The 13197-nt window shown below is 37.7% G+C and overlaps 1 protein-coding gene across 1 annotated transcript in view; it reads right to left on the bottom strand.

Annotated features, from left to right (window-relative positions):
• Positions 1-12808, bottom strand: part of RGS22 (regulator of G protein signaling 22) — a 207539-nt gene extending 194731 nt beyond the window's left edge. Inside the window, exons 1-2 of the mRNA XM_081070808.1 lie at positions 12728-12808; positions 12166-12194 (exon numbers count right to left, since the gene is read on the bottom strand). Coding sequence (XP_080926934.1) covers positions 12166-12194; positions 12728-12752 — 54 coding nt within the window. The 5' untranslated portion in view covers positions 12753-12808. The remainder of the gene's footprint in view (positions 1-12165; positions 12195-12727) is intronic.
• Between the last annotated feature and the right edge of the window lie 389 nt (positions 12809-13197).

Raw genomic sequence — 13197 nt, 5'->3', positions numbered from 1 at the left:
TACAGCAGCACATAAAAGCAAACCCCAATGACTTTCCATGGATTACCTGATAGGTCCTACACTTTTTCTTCTGGGAACTTACAGTGTCCATAGAGATAGAACAGATAACTATAAGACTAGGAGAGTTTTGCATTTCATTTAGAACATGTGTTCATGGAGTAAAAAATAAAATAATAAAGTATCAACAATAATAAACATCAGTTTTTAATAGCTTACTAGAAAAAGTTATGTGCATCCAAAAAGGAAATTAAGAAAAAAATTTCATTTACAATAGAATCAAAAGGAATTACTTAACCAAGGAGGCAAAGACTTGTATACTGAAAACTATAGAACAATGCTGAAAGAAATTAGAGAAGACATCAATATATAGAAAGACATACCATGTTCATCGATTGGAAAACAATGTAGTTAAGATGACAATACCATTCAAAGCAATCTATGGATTTAATACAATCTCCACCAAAATTCCAATGACATTTTATTTTTTGCAGAAATAGAGAAAAACACCCTAAAATTCATATGGAGTCTCAAGGAAACTTTAATAGCCAAAACAATCTTGAAAAAGAACAAAGTTGGAAGACTCATGTAACCTGATTCCAAAACTTACTACAGTAATCAAAACAGTGTGGTACTGACATAAAGACAGATATATAGACCATTGGGATAGAATAGAGAGTCCAGAAACAAATCCTCTTCTATATTGTTAAATGATTGTGAACAAGGGTGCCAAACCCATTAAGTGGAGAAAGGACACTCTTTTTAATAAATGGTGCTAGGAAAACTGGATATCCACATGTAAAAGAATGAAGTTGGACCCTTACCTTATACCATATACAAAAATTAACGTAAAATGGATCAAAGACTTAAACAGAAGAGCTAAAACTATAAAATACTTACAAGAAAACATAGGGATAAATCTTCATGATCTTGGATATGGCTATGAATTATAAGACATGACATCAAAAGCATGAGCAACAAAAGAAGAAATAAATCGGACTTAATGAAAATTAAAAATGCTTGTGCGTCAAAGGACTCTATTAATAAAGTGAAAAGAACACCTATAGAATGTGAGAAAAAAATTGCAAATTACTTATAAGGGTTAACATCCAGAATATATAAAGTCCAAGAATTCAGCCAAAAAAAAAAAAAAAAAGATTAGGGGGAAAAAAAGTCTGTTAAATGGGCAAAGAAGTTAAATAGACATTTCTTTATTTGTTTTTCATTAAATTTATTGGGGTGACAATGGTTAGTAAAATTACATTTCAGTTGCGTGTTTCTATAATACATCATATATACATCACATTTTGTGCTCACCACCCAAAGTCAGTTCTCCTTCCATCACCATATATTTGACCCCTTTTACCCTCTTCTACCATCCCCTTTTCCCCCCTTACCTCTAGTAATCACTAAACTGTTGTCTGTATCTATGAGTTTTTGTTTCTTTGTTTGTCTGTCTTGTTCCTTTGTTGCTTTCAGTTTTATATCCTACATATGAGTGAAGTCATATGGTTCTCAACTTTTTCTGTCTGACTTATTTAACTTAGCATAATAATCTCAAGGTCCATCCATGTTGTAGCAAATGGCAGTATTTCACTTTTCTTATGGTAGAATAGTATTCTATTGTGTAGATACACTACTTCTTCTTTAAAAAAAGATATACAAATGATCAGTAAGCAGCATCACTAGCAACAAGAGAAATGCAAATCAAAACCACAATGGGATATCGCTTCACATCTACTAGAATGGCAAATAACAATTGCTGGTAAGCACTTGGAGAAAGTGGACACCTTGTACATTGCTGGTAGGAATGCAAAATGGTGTAACCACTGTGGAACACAAATCCTCAAAAACTTAAATGTATAATTAATTACCATATGATTCAGTAATTCTATTTCTTGGTATATACCCAAAAGAACAAAAAATAGGGACCCAAACAGATATTTGTACATGTTGTTCATGGAAGCATTATCAAAGACTTAAACAGAAGAGCTAAAACTATAAAATACTTACAAGAAAACATAAGGATAAATCTTCATGATCTTGGATATGGCTATGAATTATAACACATGACATCAAAAGCATAGATAGAAACCAAAAGATAGAAAAACAAAAACAAAAACCAAAGGATAGAAACAAACAAACTGTCCACTGACATATGAAGGATAAACAAAATACGGTACATACATGCAATGGAATATTATTCAGTCTTAAAAAGGAATGAAGTTCTGATACATGCAACAATATGGGTGATCCTTGAAAATGTTATGCTAAATGTAATAAGTCTAGCACAAAAGGAAAAATATTGTATGATTCCACTTAAATGAGGTACCTTAGGTAGTTAAATCCATAGAGACAGAAAGTAGAATAATGGTAACCAGAGGCTGGGGATTTCAGTTGGAATAATGAAAAAGTTCTGGAGATGAATAATGGTGATGGTTGCACAACAATGTGAATGTGCTTGATGCCATTGCATTGTACATTTTTAAATGGTTAAAAGGGTATACTTAATTTTATGTATAGTTTACTACAATAAAAAAAAGTTATGTACATACCAGAATCATGCAACAACATGGGTGAATCTCAAAAACACTATGCTGAGCAAAAGAAGTCTTACACAAAAGAAAACCAAGTGTATGATTCCATTTATATGAAGTAAAATCTATAATCTGTGTAACTAATCTATGGTGAAAAATAGAAAGTAGCTGTCTTTGCGGAATGGGGGCAAGAATCAGTTGGGAAGAGGCTTGAAGGAACTTTCTAAATTAAGTAAATGTTCTATACACGATGGAAGTTTGGATTACACTGGTGTATATATTTGTCCAAATTCATTAAACGGCAGTCTTAATTTTTTTTAAGAGTCTTAAATTTCACATCAACAGAACCACCATATACTAATTTTGAATGCTAGTTTATAATATTCGTGCTGAAATGTTTAAGGGTGATGTGTATAATATCAATATGTGCAGCTTACTTTGAAAACACAAAAAAATAAAATAGATTGGATGGATGGCATGATTGACAGGGGGACAGAAACATGAATAATGCAGCAAAATGTTAATTGTGAAATCTTAGTGCTGGGTATATAGGTGTTCACTATACAATTCTTTTAACTTTCTTATATTTTTAATTTTTTCATAATAAAATGTTGGAGTACTTATAAGGTATGATAAAAAAATGGTGAATATTTTAAAAATGTATTACAGTAAAAGACACATTGCCATTAATCCCCCTCAAAATTCTACCCCTGTCTTTGAACACACTTATCCCATCATTCCTGCCACTTTCTGAAGCAGTTCTGGAAGTTCTCCTTCGTGAGTGTCTTTAGTTGCGCTGTCGTGGCTGCCGCAATGTCTTGAATTGACTCAAAACATTTACCTTTCATAATCATTCTGACTTTGGGGAAGAGCCAGAGTCACACGGTGCCAGATCTGGTGAATAAGGTAGATGAGGAACACAATGTTTATATTTGACTGAAATTGCCGTATCAGAAGTGATGTGTGACATGCGTTGTGATCACAATATACGATGAATGCTGCTGCCGTGTGCCATCCAACAAAAAGGCAAGAATCTTCAATACGGGACGCGATGCATCGAACCTTATTAACAGTGTGTGACAAGTTTCAACTTGTTCGGTGCAGTCAGTAGGGTGTGAGCTATGATTGAGAGAATGTGTTTTAAATTATAGATTATGAACAACCCATTAACATGAAATGGGCAAACGGTTTCATCTTCTGTCATGACAATGCTCCATGTCACACATCGCTTCTGGTACACAGCAATTTCTGTCAAATAAAAACATTACGGTGTGTCCTCATCTACCTTATTCACTGGATCTGGCCCTGTATGACTTCTGGCTCTTCCCCAAAGTCAAAGTCACCATGAATGTTTTGACTTCATTCAGGACATCCAGGCAGCCACAACAGCCCAACTAAAGACACTCATGATAGAGGACTTCTAGAACTGCTTCAGAAAGTGGCAAGAACAATAGGAAAAGTGTGTTCAAAGCTAGGGGGAGTATTTTGAGGGGGATTAATGGCAATGTGTCTGTTACTGTAATGGTTTTTTTAATTTAAACATTCACCGTATTGTTTGATCACATCTCCTATATACAAGGAAATAATATCAAATTTCTCTGCACATTATGGACAGCCTTCTTAGCCTCCTGCGTACTAAAGGACAGATCCCAAATCACTATCATCACCTCTAGAATAAATCCCTGGTCGTCTGATCATCTGCTGACCACTATTCTGTGATCCTATCTACACAGCGTCAGATCCCTGGGATTTCTGCTACACCCTCCTGTCCATAATGTGCCAAATCTCACCTTTCCTACCCCTCTTTACCACACTCTGGATCAGTCTTCCTAATCATATCTCATTTAATACAAAATGTCCCCCAACACCAATCCTTTTCTACCACAAAAGGGCTTATGATGAATGCAATTTCGTTTCTGCCAAGCTGTCCAGATTCATTTCATTCTGCCATGCTCCAGTCATAGCGACTTTTTTATAGTTCTGTACCACTGCACAGGCTGATCATTCTAACTAGAAAACTCTTTGCTCCCCTTATTTGCCTACATACCCTTTTTCTTCTCCAGAAGTCTGGAGCAATGGTCATCTATGTTTCCCCTATTGCAAGCCTTAACACTTCATATTATAGTTGTCTGTTTACATGTATCACTGGATTTGAACTTCTGAAGAGAAAAGACTGTTCCTTATTCGTTTTTTAAAATTCCCACTGCTTTTAGATAATAGATGCTTACATTTTTGTTGAATGAATTCTTGAGTGATTACACTGAGAACATGAAACTTGAAAAGACTAATGACCTAATAAAGACTCTAATAAAACAATACTAATAAAACAAAAAAGAAATTGCCAAAAGAGGCAAACAGTCAGTAAAAGAGAACACAAGGTGAAACAAGCTCCTCAAAGCAGCTTGTTCAAAGCACATCTTGCTTAGATCAAGGGCATTTTAGAAATTTAAGAGCCAAAGCCCATTTATCAGATCTCCATTGGTTCCAAAATTGTATTTTCTTATGAATGTAGTCTATGAAGGAGGGGAAAATAAGAGTGGCTAATACAATGAAAAGCAAAAGTATAGACTCTCCTCTTTTTATTCCCAAGGGTTATCACATATTACAGTCACCATCTACCCAGCGATACTTTTCCATTTGGCTTCTGTTTCCACTCTCTCTCCTGGAGGAAACTCTCAAAGCCTGGAGAAGGTAAAATAAGCTCTCTATTCCCTTTTATCCAATCATACTTTTTAATTATACCTACTTGGTTATTTATTTATTTATTTATTTATTTATTTATTTATTTTTTAATTAATTTATTTATTTATTAGTTTCAGGTGTACAAAACAAGGTAATACTTAGACGTTCATCATTTATATCCCTCATACTGTGAACCCCCCTCCCCCCATCCACTATCCCTCCGACCTCACACTGAACCATCACATTATATATATAAAATTATAGTTGGCATTCATTAATGTTTAGCTTCTGGTGTACAATGCCATGATCAGGTATCCACAGTATCCCTGAGGTGGTCTCCCAAATAGGACGCATGTCCATCGGATACCCAACAAAATCTTTACAACATTATAGAATACCTTCCCCAAATTAATTTTCAAAAAAACCCTGAGGCCATCTTGTGATTACCAGCTGCTTCCAAATCCCTTCACCTTTCCCCTATCCCCAACCCCCTCCCACACACCCATCTAACCACTCTCGTTTTTTTCTCTGCGTCCCCAAAACTGTCTCTGATTAGTTCATTCACATAGTCTTTTCTTTAGATTCCATATATAAGTGAGATCATATGGTACTTGTCTTTCTCTTTCTGACTTATTTCACTTAACATAATGTTCTCTAGATCCATCCATGTTGCTGCAAATGATAAGATTTCTTTCTTCTTTATGGCTGCGTAATACTCCATTGTATAAATGTACCACAGCTTCTTAATCCAGTCATCTACCGATGGGCATTTCGGTTGTTTCCATATCTTGGCTATTGTGTAAAGTGCTGCAATAAACATAGGAGTGCATACAGATTTTTGAATTGGAGTTTTGGATTTCTCCGGGTAGATGCCTAGGAGTGGAATTACTGGATCATAGGGTAGTTCCATTTTCAGATTCCTGAGATACCTCCATACTGTTTTCCATAGTGGCTGCACTAATCTGCAGTCCCACCTACTTGGTTATTTAATTGACCCAAATACCTTAAGGCTTTCTCCCTATATAAAGGTTCTTACACCCTGATTTTCTCATTTAAAAGAGGGAGAATTTCACACCCTTTATTGACTTTTCTCCAATTCTACACCTTACCTATGTATAAATGCTTCTCTAAGTCCAAATGCACTTTTAATTCAAACCCCAAAATTCACATAAATATAAATTACTTATCCTCTTATTATTTCACATTAAAGATCATCTCTCCAATCAGAAAGTGTACTACTTTGGGGAATAGAAATAGACAACTTGTGTTTCCAGTAGTGCCTCATACAGCAATACGTGCAAGGAGTTGCTTAACAATATACTTGTTGACTAACTCATTCATGGAGCTTCTAACACAGTTTCTGCAGTTCCAAAAAGAATCAGAGAATTTGATATCAATCAGAGAACTGGACTCCATAGACATGGAAGAATTCCAAACAGCCTAACAATTTCCAAAGGACCTCTTGGACCCATTTTTTTCCAAACGACTTGTTCAAAACACTTCTGACACCTAGCTCTGCACCCTCTTAAGGAAAGAAAGTGAATTGGGGGAAGCAGGAGTGGTGCCTTCATTTACCTGCTCCTGCCATCTACCATTTTCATATACTGCCACTTGTGTGTCAACTCAAGTGCACTCTTACAATTCATCCAACCCAACTGGTGCACAGTCTACCATAGTTACAATTTGAAAAAATAAACACCAAGTGGTCATTAATTTTCATGTAATTAGATAGTCTTGTTCATGAGGACTGGAAATATGGATCTCTTTGTATATTACATTAGAATAATGAGAATTTTCTCACAATTATAACTTCTGTGTTTATAACTTCATTTAACCTATGCAATTAACGAATATGAATTTGAACAAACTAAAGATTAGCTAAAAATGAATATCAAGTTTTTAGGAATTTTTTAAAATTCTAAATTATATTTGACATACAATATTATATTAGTTTCATGTGTACAACATAGAGATTACATATTTATATACCTTGCAAATGATAATCATAATAAGTCTAGTAACTATCTGTCCTCATAAATTATATTATTGACTATTTTTAACAAGTAAAATAAATGGTGCTTGAAACTACAGTCTTTCTTAATTTGATGATAAAAATAACAGGCATCTGCTTTTGTTTTTACTTTTTTTCTTTTTTAATGGCATTATCTTTTAAAGTAAATGAAAATGGGGGTTTTAAATCTAAAACCTTTACAAAATAGATAATTATACTACACCACTTTTACTTTACAAATACTATTTTTGACACATTATATACCTACTTTCATTGTTTCAAACAATTTTTAAGTCATAGGAAAAGATACTGTTTTCAACTTAAGAGTCAAGTACTTAGGCTTTAATACTAATTTATTTTCTATTTCAAAGTTTAAAAGAATTTTAGGAATCACTCTCACTTTAAACTTCCTCAATGTATACCTACTTGGTTTCTAAAACAATCAAGTCCCAATGTATCATTAATTTGTCTGAACTCTACTATTCTTGCTATGATGGATTTAAATTTTTATGGAATATGAAAACAAAAGAGCATGTGATTGAGGTAAGTAATAGAGAGAAGCATTCACTTTATGACTTTTATTATTTGAATTGTTTACAAAAATGTATTCACATGTTGCCTATATAATTAAAAATATACCCCCAAAGAAACTAATAAGAGAACTGAATATATTAAGTTTTTTGTATTATTTTCCCTAAGAGAACTATCAAAGACTAATCAAATACAAAGTTAATAAAGACACTAAAGTAGAAAAATGTCAGGAGATAGGTACTTAAGAAATACAGAATATATATCAAATGAAGCTTTGCAAAAAATAAGTGAAACAAATGATACTAATTATTATATATTAAAATACCCATCAACCAAAATTTATTAATCATCTAATGCATATTCTGGGCATTGTCCTACCCACTATAGGAAATATTAAGGTTTTTTGAGACATAGTACCATCCCTATAGTTCACAATTTTGTTAAGAAATTGCAAAATTTACACATAAAAAGTTGAAATAGAGGCCAGCCCAGTGGCTCAGGTGGTTGGACCGCAATTCTCCTAACACCGAGGTTGCTTGTTCTATTCCCACATGGGCCGGTGAGCTGCGCCCTCTGCAGCTAAGATTGTGAACAACAAGCTCTCCCTGGAACTGGGCTGCCGTGAGCAGCCGGAGGTTGGTGTGAGCTGCCATGGGCTGCGGAGGGCTGCCGTGGGCTGCTGCAGACTGCTGTAGACTGCTATGTGCTGCCGTGGGCTACCGTGTGCTGCCAGAAGTGGCCAGCAGCCAATGTAAGTGGCTGGCAGCCAGCGTGAGTGGCTGTGGGCTGCTGTGTGTTGCTGTGGGCTGCGGTGTGCTGCTGTAGGCTACCATGGGCTACCGTGTGCTGCCATGAGTGGCCAGTGGCAGTGAGTGGCCGACAGCCGAAGTGAGAGGCCGGCAGCTGGCGACAGCTACTGTGAGCTGCTATGAGTGGCCAACCAACAACTGGCGACCTACTGCCTCATCCAGGTGGAGCACAAGGCTCATAATACCAGCATGGGCCAGGGAGCTGTGTCCTACACAACTAGAATGAGAAACAACGGCTTGAACCAGAGTGGGTGGGGGAGGTGGAAGAAGAGGGGAAAAAAAAAAAAAAAAAAAAAAAAATATATATATATATATATATATATATATATATATATATATATATATATATATATATTGAAATATGTAAAAGGAAATGTGTCCCTGATAACAATGATTTTAAATGAGTTATTCTGTCCTTTGAGAATGAAGATTCCATGTAATGGTTAAAATATTTTGCAGGTGTCTATAATAGCATTGTACTTTGTAGATCCATTGATTGAGAAAATACAATATAAAAAAATTTCCTAGGAATATAGGAATTTTATATCAGTATATGAATGCTGCCAATGATGGGAAACCAAAATAACACTATTTAAATAAAATGGTACTTTCTTTCTCTCATGAAACCATAAGCAGTTCAGGCCTGGCATTGTTGTTTCCCAAATATCAGGAGCCCCTTTGATCATGTAATTCCACCATCCTCAAGATGCTACTTCCAGCTTATGATCCAAGATGACTGTTGCTTGAGCTCCAGCATCACATCCTCATTCCAGCCAGCAGGAAAGAAAAAAAGGGCACACTCTCTCCCTGTACACTTTTATGAGTGTTAAAGTCAGAATGACATAGGTTCTAATTGTGGCTTGACCAGTTACTAGCTATGTGACATAGGGGTCAGTTATTTAATCTCTGTAAATGTTAGCTTTCCAGAAGTAGGCCATGACACTTCTGCTTACATTCCATTGGTCAGAATTTGGTTACATGACCACATTTAGCTGCAAGGGAGGCTAGAAAATATAGTCTTTATTCTGGAGAGCAATATGTCTAGAATGTTATTATGGAAAAGGGTAGACTGGATTTGGGGGAACCAGAGATCTCTGCCACACATTTTTCCCTAAGAATATTAATGAGAAAGAATACTTTTAAACTTTTGAAAAACAGAGGGAAATAGATGTGAATTATTTAATACACAGATAATTCTTGGTGATGGTGAATTCTGGTCACAAACTGATCTCAACTGAAAGCTGCACAGAGCTCAAAGGCAATCTGGATGATTTTAGGTTGGAAAGGTTTCATGGAGGAGATGAGCTGGGCCTTGAAGAATGTGCAAGATTGTGAAATAAATGGGGGAAGGCAACTGAGACAAAACTTGACAGCAAAGGCAAGGAGGCAAGCAGGGCAGTTTGGCTCAAGCAGAATGCATGTGGAAATACTTTATAAACCAAAAACAGTATGAACGTTGTCTTTATCACATAGAAAGTATTGGGAGGTAAGGTTAAAAAAGGCCAAAAAGTTATAGAAAAACTTGAATACTAAAGGAAGGCATTTGACATTCTGGCTTTGCCAGTTACTAGATGTGTGACCTCAGGTCAAGTTAGTTAACCTCTGTGACTTGACTTCCTCATCTGTGAAATGTGGGTGATAATCACCACCTAACAGAGTTGTTTTGAGCTTAAATACTAGCATCTAGTCAGTATTCAATAAATAGTAGCATTAATAAAATATCTGAGCAATCAAGTAACATGGTAATTTTTTAAAAAGAGTTAACAGCAATCTGCTAGCCAGGATTGATGCAAGAAGAAAATCTAAAGGCAGACAGAGCAAAGAAATCTCATCCGGCACGATTGATGCACAGGGGTTTGCACTTTATGCTTTAGGCAAAGAAAAATTGGAGTTGGCAGAGGAAATTTTGGAGGCATGATATCAGTTAGGAGTACTGCCAAAGTCCAGGCCCAGGGATGAGGGCATGAAATACGACAGTAGCTGCAAGGATGGAGAAAAAGATCTGGCTATGAAAGGAACTTGCAGGCAGGAGGTGCAGAAAAGGGAAGAAAGGTTCTGGCTTGGGTGATAGCCAATAGCATTATTAACCAAAACATGAAAAAGAGGAAGAAAAACAAAATGGGGAGAAATAAGTTCAGTTTAGACTGTTAAGGTGATGCAGGGGCATCCGTATGATGAAGATGCCTAATGACCCAATGGATATAGAGTTCTGATACAGAAGTAGTGTCTGGACTTGGGGTGTGTAGATTTGGAAGCCATGTGAAATGAGGGAAGCTGAAATGATAGGAGGAGAAGAGTAGCTCCTCTAGAGAAAGCCTATAGAACAGAAACCTGAGAAGTACAATAATTTCATGGGCAAAAGAAAAGAGAAGCCCAGAAAGGGAGACATAAAAATGAGAGATGGGAGAGCTGGGGGATACTGATATCAAAGGAACCAAGAGAAAGAGGAGTAGCTAAAGAAGCTTCAAACTGTTATGAGCCCCCAGACAGCTGCAATGACCTGAAGAAGTTAGCAGACTGCTCAAATGTTAACTGTAAATGAGCCCTCTTCAGAGAGTTTAGGCTGGAGTTGAATGGGGAGATTAGCTAGCTCAGAAGTGCTGACCTCTTACTGGAATGAAGAACAGTTCAGGAAAAAGCTTAAAGAAATTTACCACTACAGTTATAGCAAGGCAAAAAGATGGAAGGAGTTGCTGATATGCTCTTTGTGCTGTTGTCCTGGTCTCTCACTCTCAATGATGGACCAATCCTGGAAAGGTGAAAGTGGAAGGTGCTAGCAGACACCACGTTAGCCCACTTCTCTCAGAGCCCCAGCTAGGCAGTGAACTTTTGGAGACTTATCCTCAGCATGTATCACTGCACTGTGCCTACAGAAGGCACTCATGTTTGCAGAATACAATGCCAAAAGCAAATAAGATAGTTGGTCAACAAGAGAAATAAGTGCTAAAGGACATAAGCAAATAGAGTTCTTGAAATCAAACTCAGATGGTAGTAGTAATTAGGCATTGCTACTTCCTATCTAGCTGTTTAACCTTGAGCAAATTCCTTAACACAATAGGGCTTACAATAAAACCCACCCTACATATAGCACTCGCCTAAATGACAATGTATATAATGTACTTGGCAAAGTACTTATTATTACTCAACTCTCCAGAAGTCTGACCTGAACACAACATTTTGTACATTTTAAAAGAATTATAACTATAAATTGACCACTTATTATCAATCAATTTCATCTACTAATGTTTACTGCAACCAGGAACTACACAGCCACATCACAATGAAACCATGGAGATAAAACCTACCTCTCATGGAGTCATTAAAGAGTTTAGAGAAACAAATTGAGGGCATTTATGTAAAAGAAATTTAACAGTGAATAGCATTCACCATAAAAATCAATTAGCCCCTTCTTAAAAATGTACTTGTTAAAGATTGTAAAAGGTCTTGTACTCAGCACCACTGTTACCAAGCCAAAGCTTCTATTATACCCACTTGGCAAAAAAGGGGAAAAGAAAATACATAGCTTTTTTGTACATTTATGATCTGCTATTTTAAAAACGCAAGAGGAAAACATAGTAGCCCTGTACATTGTACTTACAAATTCTGCTTCTGTAATAGTTGGTGGCTCTGAAACAAGATAAAATATTACATTATCTCACTCAAATTTGATTTTCTTTTCGAGTAAATGAAATAATTTGAGACAGCACCTAGCCCTGCTTTATACATGGGCAAGCTCAGTAAAATTTTGGCCCTCTGTTCATTCTCTGCACATGGAATGAATTTTAAGTTGGAATTCAAGGTGGAAGTGGGGAGGAAAGGCCTCTGGAATCCAGCTTGGTCATTAATTCACTGTGACCGTGGAGTTAACTTTCATAGATGGAGGCCTCCATTATTCCACGCAAAACGGACAATTAAGCAAGTTAAAATAAGACAGTGCCAATGAGGCAATGTCGATGGAAGGAGAGGGGCTGGCTGAGAGGTGACGATGGGGTCTGGAGGTAAAATTGGTAATACAATGCGAAGGGAGAGCAGTGGGGCGAGTTTTTCGAATGTTTGGAAGAGGGGACGCGCGGGCGGGGAGAATAAAAGCAGAGGCGGGAGCGTGGTCAGGCCCGACGCCGCGGCCCACGTCTTTCGTCCTTCCCGGCCGCTCCACCTACCGGCGGAGAACCGCTGCTCCGGCATGCTGCCTCCGTCGCCCGCGCCCTCGCCCGCGCGAGCCGTCAGGGCCCCATCCGCGCGCCGGCCCAGCGCCCCACAGGGCCGGTCTCTCCCGGGACCCGGGCGCCCGCGCTGCGCCCGCTGGTGTGGCCCCCGCCTCGCGCGAGTTGCTATGGAGTTTAGACAATGAAAGCGCCGACCTGCGGGCTGCCCGGGGCCAGGGCGGTCACGCGCTTTTTGGGGCTCCTGCTCCGAGGAGGGGCCACGCCGGCCGCCGCAGCCCGTGCTCCTCCGGGCCAGAGCGGGCGGGCCGTGGAGATGTGCGTCGTCCTTAACGACCGAACTAGCAGGGGACTAGTTACTGTGGTGACCGTGGCTCAGACCTGTTCTCCCAAAACAAAATCCCGGCCGCGCCGTCCTTTTTGGTATCCCATAGTAAGAAATGACCCTGGTAAACGGGCGCGGGATT

This window comes from Rhinolophus hipposideros (assembly GCF_964194185.1).
Source record: "Rhinolophus hipposideros genome assembly, chromosome: 13".
Taxonomy (NCBI): Eukaryota; Metazoa; Chordata; class Mammalia; order Chiroptera; family Rhinolophidae; genus Rhinolophus; species Rhinolophus hipposideros.
The sequence above is the reverse complement of the archived record's forward strand: the minus strand, read 5'-3'. Positions and strand labels throughout refer to the sequence as shown.